Raw genomic sequence first — 17,088 nt, 5'->3', positions numbered from 1 at the left:
CTTAATACTTGTACTCACTTTAAAATCTCTCCTTGTAGTTAAATAAACTTTTTTTGTTCTTTAAATCAAAATTCATCCAGTGTTGTGAACTGTTTTGGGTAGCTCTATTTAAGGAGGCAAGTTGTTGTATATTGCTCCCTTATAGAAACAATGGATCTAAAACATCTGAACAGTCCAGGAGAAAGCTGAGAAGTATAGAACACATATTTTTAGGGGAAAATTCAGGTCTGGGAGTGTGTTGGGGTCACCCTGCAAGTACTAACCAAGGCTGGTTGAAGCCAGAGTGTGGCTGGTGTTTGCTGACAGGCTGCTGGGATCATAGTTCCTGAACAAGAACTGTGGCCATTCACGGACACTCAGGGTGCGACAGGCATGCTGTTTGTGGAGAGGCACAGGTGGTAGCTACAGCAGCAAGGCATTGTGAAACACCCAACGTTGCAGGGCAGAGGTGATATAGCCACTCATTGGTCTGAATTTCACCCCAAAATGTCATAGCTATCAGAGAGGGCTGTCTTTGAGATAAACTGTTGCACAACAGAGACCAACACAGAGATCCTAGATAGTTGTTAGCAATCTAACAAAAATCTTAGTATAGACTGACTTTACTATAGATCAAGTACAATAAAAGCGACTCTGCACTTAAAAAATATTTTTCTAGTGCTTGTAAACACTATATACACATATATAAATAGCAGGACCTAAAAAAAAGTAGATGGTCTCAAAGCACTCTGACCATTTTTAACTTTCATAGCTAATTCACGCTACTTTTAAGCCATGAAGATCAGTGCTGAACAATTCATACATAACATGGGTACTGAGTTCCACCAGTAATATAGTACAATTCCTTTCAAAGAGTAAAGAATTAATTGTACATCAGATTGTGTGTTGGTTTGTTTGTTTGTTTTTTTGTTTTTTAATCAAAACAAGACAAGGTTAATTTGTTCCGCTTTGCGGAGATACAGTAATAGATTTCACACAGTAATTTTGTTTTCGCTTGCCATCCTGTTTATATATTTTTTTCTTGTCAGGATTTAGTGAGACTGATAATATAACAGACCTCTAAAGAAGCTTGAAAGCTTGTTTCTTTCACCTAAAGAAGTTGGTCCAATAAAAGATATTTCACCAACCTTGTCTCTCTAACATCCCAGGACCAACACGGCTAAAACATTGCAAAAACAAATATAACTGACCAGTGAGACTGGTTTATAAAACTAGTACCTGTAAAACCATTCTTCTCCCCAAAATGATCTCAGTGACAACTACTGTAATAAATATTTGAGAGACAGATTAAGAGAGAAAACATCAAAACAAATCCTAGAAAAATGTGATCTCTGTAAGTATTAAATATCAACAACAAGGATCTTTCTAAACACAGCCAGAAAGAAGCTTGATTCAAAGGATAATATCTCTGCAACCCACTGCCGAACAGCTATTAGTCAGTCAAGAAGATGGTTACCAGGAGGTCTTCTCTAATAAGTCAGCAAGTTCAGCAGTACTTTAAAATTTCCCATTAGCTTGTTTTACCATGCAAAGCAAAGGGAAAGATATGTAATTATGCACATATTCTAGGACTAATCCCCTTACTTCAGACTTCTGTAGATGAAAAAAATCTAAAAGGAGACTATGGAATCTTGGACACAGGCCTTTTTTCTCTCCTTGTAAACACAAATGTTGAATTTTTTAGTATGCTACATTATTCCAAATGGTTTTATCATAGGGGATTTTAGATCACTTGGTGAATGGACTTTAAATTGTAGGGCCAAATTTTGCTACCCGTATTCACCTGGAGTAGTACTGTATTCTGTAAAAAATCTCATTGATTCAGAAGTCAATCACATAGTAAGGTACTAGAGCCAGATTTTAAAAGGTATTTAGGAAACTAAAAATGCAGATAGGTTGCTTTCAATTATTTCACACAGGTGCTTTTGAAAATTCCACTAAATCCCTATCTGTATCATTAGATACTTAAAATACATTTTAAAAATTTGGCCCGTAGTCACTAGGAATAGAAGTGGCAGAACTGGGTAGTTTCTGAGCTTCTGCATATTGAGTATCATGGAAGTAGAGGCCACAACCATGGCAAAGTCCAGAACAGATTGGCAAAGTAAATCTGCTGCTGCCTGATATGCCACCAGCATGGAGACTCTTGGTACTCGTGTTGTGTAATCAGTATTGCACTCCACAAATGCCCCACGGCTGGAATCAGAGTCAATGGTACCGTGTCCTGGAGGTTTCGGCGTGATATCAGGAAGTGGTTTGACAGACCTGCTCCATCCCACATGCTGGAAGTGGTATGGTAGTGGTCTGTACTCTTTTTAGAGGAGGAAGAAGAATTCCCACGAGCGCTGGTCCCAGTCAGTTTTATGGGACTTCTTTCTTGGCACCTCTATGAAGGGTGAAAGACCCCTCCTTCTCTTGAGGGAGATGGCAGCACTGGAACACAGAGCAGCCTCATTCACCAAGTCTGAAGGAGACCGCCAATTAGACACAGGGCTTTGTACCAAAACAGGCCTCATGGCCTGCTCAAGAAGGTGCTGCTTCAAGCATAATTCACTGACCACCTGGGTTCTTTTGATCAACTTAAATATAAGAGCACCACTCCTTAGTACGTCCCTTGCCTGAACACAGCAAGCACCTCATGTAGGGATCACTATTAGAATCGCTACACACACACACACACACACACTCTACAGGTAGTACTTGAACCCTAGTGAGGGCATCGCACAGGGCAATAAGTATCCTAACACTATCTAGAATACTACTAACTACATAAAAACTATATACAGTACATGGAAGGGTAATTCTCAGAAAACAGATAAGTGAATGAAGTGATAACCACTGAGCTCCAACTCCAGTTAAGGGCAGTGAGAAGGAACCAAGAGGGGGTTGGGGTGGCACCACTTCATATAGCCAGAGGGTGGGCTACACCCATGAATACTGTCCCTACGTTTACTGCTAGGCAAAATTCTCCAGCTCTTGTGTGGAATACACAGCTGCATCTACTTGAAGAAGAAACAGTATTAACTGAGATGATTGGCAATGGTCTCAGCACACGAATGGCCTAACAGTTAACCTTCTAGAGGTTTTACAGAAAAGTTGTAAAAGAGGGGTTTTGAAGGAGAATACCGAAGTAGTTGTGCAGATGTTTATAAGATGTTCTTCCCAAGCATGAAAGTTCACATCCCACCATGAAATACATAAATAACATTATTAACTCTTGTGATTTTAATGAGAGTCTTGATATTTGTTCTTTTTATCAGAGTCCCAACTCTTGGACTTTTATGATTACATGAGAATATCAGATTTATTTAAGTTTCTAGCCCACATCTTTGTAAAGAAGTTTGAAAATGTGAAAAATGCACCTTTACAGGTTAAAAACTAGAAGACAAATACTTCCCCTCTTTTTTCAATCACAATTTTGGAGGAGAACCTGACATGCTTTCTGATCACTTTCGGTTCGCAATAATGGGGAAATCTCTTAAACTTAATCTGAATTCATCTTCTACTCTACATTCTCAAGATAGATGGAGCAAACCAACTGATCTGAGAAGTTTAATTTTGGTGGAAAGTTCTTATTCACTTAGAAGTCCCTCAAGTGATCAGCTTACATTTTCAGGACTATCCCCACAAATTAAACGGAGAGGCTTGCTTCCCTCCCCCCCCCCCACTTTTCTTTTTTTTAAGGGTAGCTTAAGATCACAGAGATTATCCTATTGTCATTAATAAAAATGTTAACACTTTCTCTAAATTTGATTGCTCTCAAATAAAAAAAAGTAGTCCTTGCACTAGAGTTCATCTAAGGAGGACAATTTTTTTTTATTGCTATAGAGTGTTGTCAAAAACATCAAGGATTTAAAAAAAAAATCTGATGAGCACCTCAATTCCTAGATGTCCTAATCAAGGAACCCATTATCATATGCACATATTTTACAGAAAGATTCTATCTTAGCTTCAGGCCCAACTTATCAATGTTGAGGCCAACATAACTTATGTGTGTGTTGGGGATGGGAAGTATAAGTTAGGCTTAAAATGAAGACTTAATTGCAACATGAACTATGGAGCAGCTACTACTTGATCCTAATATATGTACACAGATATTTTTATTTTGTTCTTTGCCAAATACAGTTGTCTTATATGCTGCCTGCCTCCATTTCCCTGAAAACAACCTTATTAAAAATTATGAGAAAAAGGGAAGTATAACCATCATCCAGCATAATATTAAAAATAAGATATCTAAGAAATGTATACTTCTATCAATGATGCTCCAAGCTTACATATATTTAAGCACATCATTAAGAGTTACAAAACTCTACAAATATGGTATACATCAACAAATAATACAGATATTCAAACCTTTTAACAGCATCCTTTTTTTGGCTATCTATTCCATCCCACCACTTTGAAAAGTAAGAGATTTCAGACCACATGAACTTCCTCTTGTTGTCTTCTTGCAGTTTTACCACCATGTTGTTTAGGATATGTTGTGTCTGATCTCTGAAGTAGTCATCAAAAGTCTTCAACCAACCTAAGTTAAAAATAGGAATACATGGCATAAAATCTAAGTTTAAATGGTCCTATCTAAAGATTTCACCCCATCAGAAAAAGGATTAGTTTTAAACATTATTGTGTAGCATTCATTTAAATGTTCAAACCTTTCATACTATGGGCTATTTTGCAGTGCTAGACTTTCATAAGCAATAGGAATCCTCCTAAGCAGTTTTAAAGTCTGTCTATTTTTTGGCTTTGGTTTTACAATTTTTATATCTTGGTTTTTCTTTTTAAAAAAACATGCTCAACTTAAAAATGTAACATTCCAGCCAGTAGTACCATATTTACATAAAGATAAATTGTCAAACGGCTCAGTTACAAAAAAGTTTTGTAGTTTTAGCATAATCCATGATGAAGTAAATTGCTAGGGTAAGGAGTTTGGTTATAGTGGTGAGGGAACACAGAAAAAAATAGGAAGGAAACACAGAAAGAAAAGGTTTAAACAGAGAAGGCCTGAAGCTTAATATTTGAAGCAGAAATGACCACTTAAAAAAATGTAAGCACCACAAAGAAAATTTAAAACTACTGACCCCCTGCAGCCTGCACTGCCTAGAAACCTTCAGCTACTGCCTCTTTTTTGGTGGGACATCATCACCAAGGAAACACACCAAAATGCACTGCAGGCATTGATTCTGGGAAAGGAAATAAGTTGCCTGGGCCCTAGGCAGTGTGATTCCTCTCAACCACTCCCCCATCAAGGCTTAAAGGACAGGGAAGACGTTTCCAATAGCTCACCCATCCGTTTGCAGAGAGGGGATCTGAAAAAACCCCAAGCAGGCCACACTCCCCCCACCCAACCCCTAACGCTTAAGAAGGGAGGAGAAGTACACTCAAATCCTCCTCTTCTCTAAAAGATTGGAGGGCGGGGCTGGATTAAAGATGTCCCAGCTTCACCCTACATCCATGGCTGGAGAGGAAGGTAAAGAGCCATGTGTTTTCCCCTAGAAAAAGGGTGAAGAGGAACGTAGCCAAGCACCAGTAACTTATGTTCTATGGCTTTTAAGAGAAGCTAAACATAGATACTGAGGGAAAAGATTTATTGCTAAAGGTAATTAGGGATGGAAGATGTGCTTTGTGGACGCATATCAATTCTACCAGCATAAAACACGAAGTGGAGAGTGAGGAAAAAGGATGCTCTGCAGGAGGAGCTTAACCACCTGCTTAGGTCTCAAGTAGGGTTCTGAACAGTCAGGACGTGCATTATTTAAATAGAAAATTGCCTGTCCCGTACTAAATAACTATAGGACGCCTTTTATCCAGTATTTCAACATAATAAAAACTGGCTTTGCATAATGATATTTTTATTACCTTACCTTCCAATGATACAAAGTTTGCAAAATTAGACAATTTAGTAATGCAGAATCAGTCCCATGATTTACTGAACTGATGTACCTACAGTACAGAGGTTCCCAAACTATGGGGTGCAGCCCCCTGAGGGGGTGGAGGCAATAAGGTTATTGGGGGGCACGAAGACCTGATGGAGCGGCACTGAGAGGCTGGAGTCAGGAGGGGGCTCTGTCCAGCCGGAAAAGTAAACAGGGCTCTGTGCAGATGGCCTCAGCTGCCAGAACCAGGTTCCCTGCCCACCTCGTTCCTCCACTGCTGCAGCTGCCACCAACCAGCAATTATGCTCCCCTGCTGGGGGAATTGGCAGAGACTTGTAGGGATATTAAAGAAGGTACTAACAGTGATTCCCCCAAGTGACAGTGACCCCCCAGGTTCACCAAGTACAAAAATATTTTAAGTTCTTATGTTAACACTTGTAAGCTCCTGTCTGCAGAAAACACTGATTGTATCTGTCCTGTGAAATTGTGGGGTTAGTTTACTATGTAAAACTTACAAACAAGTTAATTGACTTTGTTCTTGAAGTAAACACTATGCTAGCCTTAAGCTGTAATTGATACAATGTAAACAAACAGACTCCCACCCTCTGTGATTACAGGGCCGGGAATCTCATAGGAATTAACACACACCCCAAAAGTGGTGGAGACAGTAAATTAAAATATGGTTAAGATATGGAATATATGTTGATGAATGTTTGATGTACGTGAAGGGTTAAGGAGGTGCCAGCCTGGAAAGGATCCATCGGCCGAAGAATGTGTCAAGTGGACCACAAGACAACCCCTGGAAGGTAAACTGGGATCCACCCCAAACACCTGGAAGGAATGTGCCACTTTAAACATGTGGAGCCACCAGGAATGTGCCATCTGCTAATTGAGCCAACAACAGCAGGGGCTGGTCTACACTAAGGGGGAAAATCGATATAAGATACGCAACTTCAGCTACGTGAATAACGTAGCTGAAGTCGAAGTATCTTATATCGATCACTTACCCGTCCTCACGGCGCGGGATCGATGTCTGGGGCTCTCCATGTCGACTCCACCACCGCCGTTCGCGGTGGTGGAGTTCCGGAATCGATAGGAGCGCGTTCGGGGATCGATATATCGCGTCTAGATGAGACGCGATATATCGATCCCTGAAAAATCGATCGCTACCCGCCGATACGGCGGGTAGTGAAGACGTAGCCCAGGATGAAACGGTTTCCACAGACTAACATAGGAATTAATTCCTATAAAAATGGACTCTAAAAACGGCGGACTTTGAGTCTATGGTTCTGCTGCCAGCCTCCAGGAACATCAGGTGCATCTGACACAGACTCGGCTCCATCCTCATGACCAAGATACCTGGCCAGTAACTTGGCATGAGCAACGTCTAGGCTGATAACTATAACACCTATACAGAATCTGAATGAATGATTGGGTGAATGTGTGTGTGTGTGTGCATATGTATATATAAGGAATAAGTAGTGATAGGAATAAGTAGTAAAACAACGTTGTTTGCTTTTATCTTTTGGTTTACTATTATATTTACAATAAATGTGGCATCTTTGCCTTATCCCTCTTAATAAGATCCTGCTGGTTTTTATTATATTGGTATAACAGACTCTGAGCGGGAAATGGAAAGTTACATCCCGCAAGTACTGACCCCCCTGCCAGACAGAGCCCCTTCCTGACCCTGGCCCTTCAGCACAGCTCCAGGGCACACAGCCTCATCCACTTGCCCTGCCAGACAGAGAAGGCACAGTGACAGCAGACAAGGAGACACTCAAGGGCTGGAGTCAGCAGGGAGCCTGTCCAGCAGGGGGCCATTACTCACGGATGCATCCTCCGCTCCCCTCCCAATCCTGCCCCTTCAGTGCTCCCTTGTTCAATTCCAGAGCTGGATCCCAGCAGTCAAGACAGTCTGACTGGCGCAGAAGGGTTCCTCAACTGGCACATGGTTAGTTCTCCCTATCCTCTGTGGTTCTGGGTATCCCACCTCTGGCCTCTGTGTACTGGGTACTCCTCCCCCATAGGATTACTAAGAAAACAGTCCTGTATTTTTGAAATACAATGTTGGTAATCCTAGAAGGGAGGGCATCTTGCCATGAGATTCTTAACCCACACCCCAAAGACCCTATGAAAGTGCACAGGGAAATATTTCATATCGCTCCCTTTCACAGGCCCCGCTGGGAGCGTGGTTTCTTCACCCCCTTTCCCAGGGGTGAACAAGGAAGGGAGATGATCTCTATCTACCTATAACACAAGTAGTCTCTTCCTTTTCCTGATGTCTGTAGCAGCAATGCATATTGCTGTATAGTGATGACAAAGGAAGGCAATAGGTGACTTTGGAGTGAAAACAGCAGCTGCAGAGCACCCCTCAAGAGTAAGCAACAGATGAGAAACTTGTCTCTGTAACGTTTAAACACTAAAGGGGATTTTTCATCAAAAACCCCACAACTCAACACACTAGTCCAATACTGCTCTGGCAATACTAGCATTAAATAATGCTTCAAAGCCAGCAGATTAATACAAAAAAGAGTATTTTACTGTGTGATATCAAACAGAAAACCAACTATCCAAAAAAAGTTTCCTTTTTACTAAACAGATCTTCTCTGTCCAGGTATTCAGATCCTATGTACTTACCTTAATGACTCAATTTTTTTTTTTAAATAAAGTTTTACTTCTGTCAGTATTGCAGAGCCAATACACTTTGCAAAAACAAGCTAATTCTTTTCCAGCTCACATATCCAAATTGTTGACTAAGTTTCAAATGCAAAACTATTATTATTGGTGATGTATGATAGTCACAAAGACTAAAGCTTGACTTTCAGGTTTCAGATTAAGTTTGCAGAGCTGGCAGTTGGGGGCGGGAGGGGAGAGGGAGAGACATCTTTTTACTCATAAATTGAGTAAAATAGATTTTTTTTTAGGTCACAGAGGAAAAAGAAAACCACTCTCAGTGCCAGTTTTCAGAGTGTAATAGCACTTTTATGATTTCCTTACACAGCAGCATCTCTTTAAAGCCTCAACTATGATTATAGCTAAGCTTTTTTTAATCATATTTAAAATCTAGAGGAATCACCCCACAATTCTAAATTTGAATAGATTTAGTAGTAGAGGGCCTAAGCTGTTTGACAGGGTCACTTAGTGGAGGGAAAGCATATCTTACAAGAAAAAAGTAATTAAAATAAGATTGCTTAAAAACTAAATATAAAACATACAAATTGTTTGAGATTGCAACAGGTTAACAAAAGTAGACGGTGAATTACTATATGCAATACTTGCAAAGAGACTGAAAAAGGAAAAGCAACAAACCAGAAAAATTTCTTATTTTCTCTAACTTGCTACTTTTATCGGCGCTATAATTTGCTGTGAACTACATCCATTCCAGAGAATGTTTTGTTGTGGAAGTTTTCACGCAGTAGGAAGTGGGTTCAGAATTATTAATTCATTTTCCTTTCACATTTCAACAATCAAAGAGAAATATTTCAAAGATATTTATGTGAACCAGCACACCACTAGAGGACTATGAATTAAGAACTGTTTACACCATGAAGTTCTTCTGGAATAGTTACAATTACCACCAAGATCCCTTCTAGTACTATGACTGCCACATCACACAATTAATAGAGAATGGATTGAAAGATAACTTGTTACACTTTTACCTATACACAGTACAACTGGCACAATATAACAGTAAATTAGCTTTTATAGATGCTATACAATAGAGTAATCAAGAGGTTTTGTTATGTTGAATTATATTTTATACATTAATGCAAAACGTAATACATTAATATGAGACCAACTAAAAAAACGAACAAGTAGTGTGTATTCAGCAAAAGAGGCTGTATGTCAGGTATTACAGTGGACCAGCAGTAACCCTGAAAGCATTGTGTAAACCATCTGGCTTTAACTAGCCCTTAAACCCTCTCTGTAGCTCACAAAACTAAACATTCAAAAGCCCCTAAAATAGAACTAGAAATATTCCCCTTGAATTTTTGATAGTACTGGGAATACTGACAAGCACTCCTAGACTTAGTTACAAACCCTCATAACTGACCCTTCTCTGAAATTCTGGAAACATGTCTTACACTTTCTGGTATCCTGTAACTAATCTTGGCCCCTACTATGTCCACCCACCACCAGGCCCTGTGGGTAACATAAGGAAAACAAAGTCCAAAATATAGCAGAAGAACTGCATTGCCAACTCCCTCACTTCAGATCTAGAGGAATCAACTAAGGCATAGTGCCTGGAGACAATATGTACTGAAGACCTGTAGCAGCTCTGCAGATCTCAGACACTGGGACATTTTTAATTAGAGCCATAGATATAGACAATGGAGTGAGCTGACATACCAGAAGAGGGTGCAACACTAGCAGCACTGTAACAATCAATAATACATGCACAACCTTTACATCTGCCGCCAAAAGAACAGTTTAGTAGATATTCAAAATGATTTAGCCCTATCTGGATAGAAGGCCAACACCCTTCCAACATCTGGAGTATGGAAGGACATCTCCATACTGGAATTACATGATTTTGCAAAGAAAACTTGTTGGTAAAGGATCTGATCCAGGTGAAACTCAGGAGACATTTTAGGAAGAAACCTGGAGTGTAGCCTTAAGGAAAACTTGTCCTTGTAAAATATTGTGAAAGGAGGTTTGACGGGTTCCCCACATTTCAGGGTGCTGCCTGGAACTGTGTTATCACTGAGCCCACCTGACCCACCAGTCACTTAAAATCTTTTGTAGTTAATATAAGGGATCGCAAACAGACCAAAGCAGATTATCTAGCAAATAAAACAAAAACGCAATCTACGCTTAACATACTAACAAAATGGATACGAGCAGCAAGTCTCACCCTAAACGTTGTTCTAGGCAGTTTCCAGAGAGTTTTGAACGCAAGCTGCACTTGCTTGTAGCTTAAAACTCCAGATATTCCATTCACAGGCTAGACCATCCTCTAGCCTGGGTTTTCTCAGGTGTTTCCAGCAGTCTTCTTTCTTGGGGGGCAGGGGGAGTCAGAAGAATGAACCACGATGTCACTCCCCTGCCTTAAATAGTTTTTGCATATGGCAGGAATCCTTTGTCTCCCAGTTTGATTCCCACCCCCCATCAGTGGAAAAACACTAGTATTATCATGGAGTCCAGTACCAGGTGACTTGGTCACATGTCCCTGTAGGGTCAGACAGCCATAACTCAGCGGCTATTTGCAGTGTCCCCAGGAAGGCTTCTCAGGAAGGTTACCCAGTGAGTGATTAGCATCTTTTAAGACCTATTGTTCTCCCTAATGGCCCTTCCCAGAGAGCCATCTAGACTGATTTCACTCTGGGTATGGCTACACTGGCGAGTTGCAGCGCTGGTAGATTGCAGCGCTGGTCGTCCAGCTGTGCAGGGCCAGCGCTGCAGTGTGGCCACACTGACAGCTACCAGCGCTGCAGTGTGGCCACACTGACAGCTACCAGCGCTGCAGTGTGGCCACATTGGCAGCATTTCCAGCGCTGTACTGAGAGGTGCATTGTGGGCAGCTATCCCACAGAGCACCTCATCCCGTTTTGGCGCCGTTTTGGCGCTGAGTATTGTGGGAAGGGGAAGGAAGTGTGTGGGTCATTCCGCTTCCTGTTCCAACGCCCCGTGGTGCATCGCTTCACTTCCCAGCAGTCACACTTTCGCCGTCCACGTTTCTTGCCATTGTGAGTGCAGCACGCTGTGAAATGGAGCCTGAGCTGCGGAGGAATTTGCTGCTGACTGTCGCCAGCACATCACGTTTGGCAGTTGAGCTATTCCTTCAGCTCCAAAGTGACAGTGAGGATTCCGATGATGATATGGATTTGCCTAAAGCGGGTGACATGAAATTGCTTGTGGCGGTAACGGAAATGCTCAGCACCGTGGAACGCCGCTTTTGGGCTCGTGAGACAAGCAGTGAGTGGTGGGATCACATTGTCATGGAAGCCTGGGATGACGAGCAGTGGCTGCAGAACTTTCATATGAGAAAAGCCACTTTCATGGGACTGTGTGCTGAGCTCGCCCCCACCCTGCGGCGCAAGGACACAAGATTGAGAGCTGCCCTGACGGTGGAAAAGCGGGTGGCTATTGCAATCTGGAAGCTGGCAACTCCAGACAGCTACCGGTCGGTCGGGAACCAGTTTGGAGTGGGAAAGTCGACCGTTGGAATCGTGTTGATGCAAGTTTGCAGGGCCATTAATCGCATCCTGCTAAGGAGAACCGTGACTGTGGGGAACGTGCAGGACATTGTGGATGGCTTTGCAGAAATGGGTTTCCCTAACTGTGGAGGGGCAATAGATGGGACGCATATTCCTATTCTGGCACCACCCCACCTAGCCTACGAGTACATTAATCGCAAGGGGTATTTCTCTATGGTTCTCCAGGCGCTTGTGGATCACCGTGGGCGTTTCATTGATATTTACACAGGCTGGCCTGGAAAAGTGCATGATGCACGCATCTTTCGGAACAATGGCCTGTTCAGGAAGATGCAGGAAGATACATTTTTCCCAGACCGAAAGATCACAGTAGGGGACGTTGAAATGCCCATTGTGATCCTTGGGGACCCCGCTTACCCATTAATGCCTTGGCTCATGAAACCCTATACAGGGAAGCTGGACAGGAGCCAGGACCGTTTCAACTACAGGCTGAGCCGATGCTGAATGACTGTGGAGTGTGCTTTTGGCCGTTTAAAGGGGCGCTGGCGGGCGCTTTATGGGAAGCTAGACTTGGGGGAAAGCAGCATCCCTGCGGTTGTATCCGCGTGCTGTACCCTCCATAATATTTGTGAAGGGAAGGGTGAAACATTCAGCCAGGCATGGAACAACGAGGTGCAAGTCCTGGAGGCTGAATTTGCACAGCCAGACAGCAGGGCTACTAGAGACGCCCACCACAGGGCAACAAGGATTAGGGATGCCTTGAGGGAGGAATTTGAGGCAGAAAGCCAACAGTAATGTTTTTTTGCCTTGACCAGGAGTGACGTGCACTGGTTACAGTGCTTTTAAGTGCCTGTGTTTTCCTTGATGTTTGTTACCTGTGTTTTCATTGGGGTTTGTTATCTTTCACTTTATGCAGTAATAAAAACTGTTTCATAATCAAAGAAATCATTTATTTTAAAAAAAGGAAGTACACGGGCAGGGGGGTTGGTTGTTGAACTGTACATTCATAGTTTTGCATATGTACTGCCAGGAGTGCTGTGCACCTCAGGATTGTACTGTTGCATGGTGATGGGGGTTGAGTGCAGAGGGTAAGGGTCGTAGTTCTCTGGGCTCATAGGTGACCGTACAGGTGTCGGGGGCAGCTGGTGATGGTGTAGGTAAGAACCTGGATGCTGGGGAACGGGACTTGGAGCTGACACTGGTGCATAGGGGAAAGAGGTTTGGGAGGGTGGGGGTTTTGCACGGTAGTGCTCTGCCTGCATTGCTACCAGTGACTGCATACAGTCTGTTTGGCACGCAATGAGGTTTATAAGCTGCCTCGTGGTTTTCTTCTGCGTCAACGCCTTTCTCCTGCTTTCTGTTTCCCTCCAGTGCTGCATCTTTTCTCTCCATTTCTGCGCATTTTTATTCTCTGCTGCATACTGGTTCATAACTGCCTTGACCAAATCTTCTTTGCTTCTGTTAGGTTTCCTTCTCAGGTTCTGAAGCTTTCTTTCAGTCACTGATAAGACCGGCCCAGGACTACTCAAGGTCACTATAAAAATACAGCAAATGATACATTTTAAGAGAGCTTGCATTGTGTATAATCTGAAGTAAAAGTCTCACACAAGCATTCCTCAGACATTTCAGCAACTGCTAGAGAATTCACAGCCTCCCAGAAATGGTAATGGTAATTAACCCTGAGGTTCCTGCCTGCCGCGGTATGCTTGAGCAGGGGGCTTCAAGCTTCATGGCTACACTGCCTGTTTTTGGGCTTTGTTAAACGCAGCACTGCCATGTCCCTCAGGAATTAACCCTGGGGTTCCTGCCTGCCGCGGTATGCTTGAGCTGGGGGCTTCAAGCTTCATGGCTACACTGCCTGGTTTTGGGCTTTGTTAAAGGCAGCACTGCCATGTCCCTCAGGAATTAACCCTGGGGTTCCTGCCTGCCGCGGTCTGCTCGAGCAGGGTGCTTCTTGCTTCATGGCTAGACTGCCTGTTTTTGGGCTTTGTTAAACGCAGCACTGCCATGTCCCTCAGGAATTAACCCTGGGGTTCCTGCCTGCCGCGGTATGCTTGAGCAGGGGGCTTCAAGCTTCATGGCTACACTGCCTGTTTTTGGGCTTTGTTAAACGCAGCACTGCCATGTCCCTCAGGAATTAACCCTGGGGTTCCTGCCTGCCGCGGTATGCAGTTGGGGAAACCAGCACTGAAACACTCCCTCCATTTCCCACAGGAGTTAATACTTGAAGATATCTCCCTTCTGCGGGTTACCAAAGAAGCAAGGGAGGGTCTCCTACAACAATGCGGATTCCGCCCTGGCCCTTATGCAGCTTGCCTCTGTGCAAGCATGGTTCCCCCACCCCTCCTGGAACAGTGGCGCGGACGCGTTAGCCTGAATGGGACAGGGACCACAATGGCTCTCCCTTTAAACTTGGTCACGCGAATTGCCTATGCTCTTGCAGAAACTTTTGAAGAGATTACAGAGGCAGATTACTGCGACGTGATAGACCACATCAATGGGATATTCCATGTCTAGGCATGCAGGCATGCAGCCATGCCATACCATCCCCCCTCCTCTCCCAAAACCTTTGCATTGCAATAAAAGCTGCTTACCTGGGACCTGCTCCTGTGATTCTTCTGCACCAAGTTCCAGGGGCTGCGACTGGCTAGCTTCCTCCTGGCTTGAGAAGAGCTCCTGACTGCATGCCTCCAGGGACTCCGGGGTGTCTTCCCCCACCACAGTAGCCTCACTGTCTGCATCCCCCTCCCCCTCCTCTACCGGCTCTGAACTGTCCATCATGGTCCTTGGATTTACAGAGGGGTCACCCCCATAAATCGCATCCAGCTCCTTGTAAAACCGGCAGGTCGTGGGGGCACTGCCGGATCTGCGGTTCCCCTCACGTGCTTTGCAATAGGCACTCCGGAGCGCCTTTACTTTTACCCTGCACTGCAGCGCGTCACGCTCATAGCCCCTTTCCAGCATGGCTCTCGATACCTGGGCAAAGGTATCATAATTCTTACGGCTAGAGCGCAGCTGTGCCTGCACAGATTCCTCCCCCCAAACACTGATGAGGTCCATCAGCTCGCCATTGCTCCATGCTGGGGCTCGTTTGCCACGTGGAGGCATGGTCTGTGTAGCAGGGCGGACCCTGCTCCGGCCCTGAGGGCTTGGAAAAGCAGCCTGGCAGGGCTTGAGAGCTGCGGCTGGAGGCTGGGCTGATGGGGAAAGTGGCTACAGCTGGAGGCCACGCCCCAAACTGAAGCCCTGGGGCTTATAAGAGGCAGGGAAGCTAGAGCCCAGACAGAGTCTCTCTCTGCCTGCAGAGAGGGATGGGCCTGGCTGCTTAGCTGGAGGCTAGATACCTGAGGGAGCAGAGCTGGGGGACAGGCTGAGGAGCTAGGGAAGCTCCAGCCTGGAAAGCCCCAGGCTGCGGCCTAGCAAAGGGCCAAAGGTACTGGGGGTTGCAGAGGGCAGCCCAGGGGTAGGACAAAGCAGCAGGTCCAAACCCCCTTTGCCTGTGATGAGTGGGCTGATACTGCAGTCTGCCCCAGGGTGTGGGGCTAGACCATGACTGTCAGTAGCCACTACTGAGGCAAGGCGGGGATAGTAGCGCGGGGTTCCCCTGGGAGGGGGAGACCCAATTATAGATAGTGGGCACCGGGTCCAGGGAGGGACGCCGGGGCCAGAGAACAGGCGGGTCACCGGCCTGCCGGGGGCGCTCCAGGGCCGGACCGAGGGACATTCCGGGACCGACCAGCAGGAGGCGCGGCAGGGGTGAGTACCGCCCGTTTACAGTCACCTTTAAAGATTCACTGACTGCATTCCATACCTGGCTGAGCAAACAGGAAGGGGATTTTTAAAATTCCCGGGGCATTTAAAGGGCGGGTCACCTGAGGCCAGGGAAGTAGAGTCTGACCTGATGAGCAGAGTGGCTGAACAGGCATTCTGGGATACATCCTTATACCCTGGAGGCCAATCACAGCGCTGGTGTGTGGCCACACTTGATGACCAGCGCTGCAGAACCAGCGCTGGAATCCTTATTCCCCAGGGAGTTGCAGCTCTGGAAGTGCCTTGCAGGTGTGGCCACTTACTAATTGCAGCGCTGGTGGAGGCTTTCCAGCGCTGCAAATCGCCAGTGTAGCCATACCCTCTGTCTAGTGGGCGTTCCCCAGATGTAAACACATTTGTAGTAGATACATAGACAATATTCCTAACTTCAGATATTAAAATACACGCATACAAATAGGATAATCATGTTCAGTAAAGCATAACCTTTTCAATGATACCTCACATGATCTATCTTGTATAAAATACATCATAGTAAGGCTATAATCATATTATGACAATATTTCTATGAAGAATATGGGGCATCAATGTAATAGGCACTAAGAAGGCTCTTCTCAAACAACTACAGTAAGGAGCAGATCACCATTAGTTCAAAAGGAGATTCCATGAGATTTTTAAGAACCAAATTAAGATCCCAAACTGGGATGGGGATTTTCACCTGAGAGAAAAGATTTTTCAGACCTTTCATGAACCTTACAGTTGTAGGATAAACAAACAGTAAGAATCCTCAATCATATGCAAAGCTATGAATTAAGGCAGCCAAAGGAACCTTGAGAGAACTAAAAGGCCCATTTTCTTTAGTTGCAGCAGCTAATCTAGAACAAAAGGAAGTGAGGCAGATTCAGGAACAGCTTTCTGGAATTCACACTGGTGTCTAAATTTTCTCCACTTTTGAAAGTGAATATTTCTGACACAGACTCTTTTCTGTTATTTAATAATATCTGCTGTACCTCTGCAGAACAGGCCAATTCTAACCTCATAAACCGTAGAGGAGCCACATCTTGAGGCAGTGATTACTCAGATTGTGATGAAGCAGTCAACCGGTGTACTGGGAGAGGAGCTGAAGAGTGACTGGAAGATTTATCACTGGACAAAGAGATAGGTGAAACAGATAAGGAAACCACGCCTGCCTTGACCACATCTGGGTTATTAAGGTAACTCTGGCCTTATCCTATGATTCTGTTCACCACTCTGAGAATCAGAAGCTTTGGGACAAATGTGCAGAACAG

General features: G+C 44.2%; 1 protein-coding gene across 2 annotated transcripts in view; it reads right to left on the bottom strand.

Moving 5' to 3' along the window:
• The window catches only part of MAN2A1 (mannosidase alpha class 2A member 1), a 213,293-nt gene that overhangs the window by 146,136 nt on the left and 50,069 nt on the right, over window positions 1–17,088 (bottom strand). For both annotated transcript variants that reach the window (XM_045020807.1, XM_045020808.1), the window contains exon 4: window positions 4,354–4,525. In XM_045020807.1, the coding sequence (XP_044876742.1) occupies window positions 4,354–4,525 (172 nt within the window). The remainder of the gene's footprint in view (window positions 1–4,353; window positions 4,526–17,088) is intronic.

This window comes from Mauremys mutica, chromosome 6 (genome assembly GCF_020497125.1).
Source record: "Mauremys mutica isolate MM-2020 ecotype Southern chromosome 6, ASM2049712v1, whole genome shotgun sequence".
Lineage (NCBI taxonomy): Eukaryota > Metazoa > Chordata > Testudines > Geoemydidae > Mauremys > Mauremys mutica.
The sequence above is the reverse complement of the archived record's forward strand: the minus strand, read 5'-3'. Positions and strand labels throughout refer to the sequence as shown.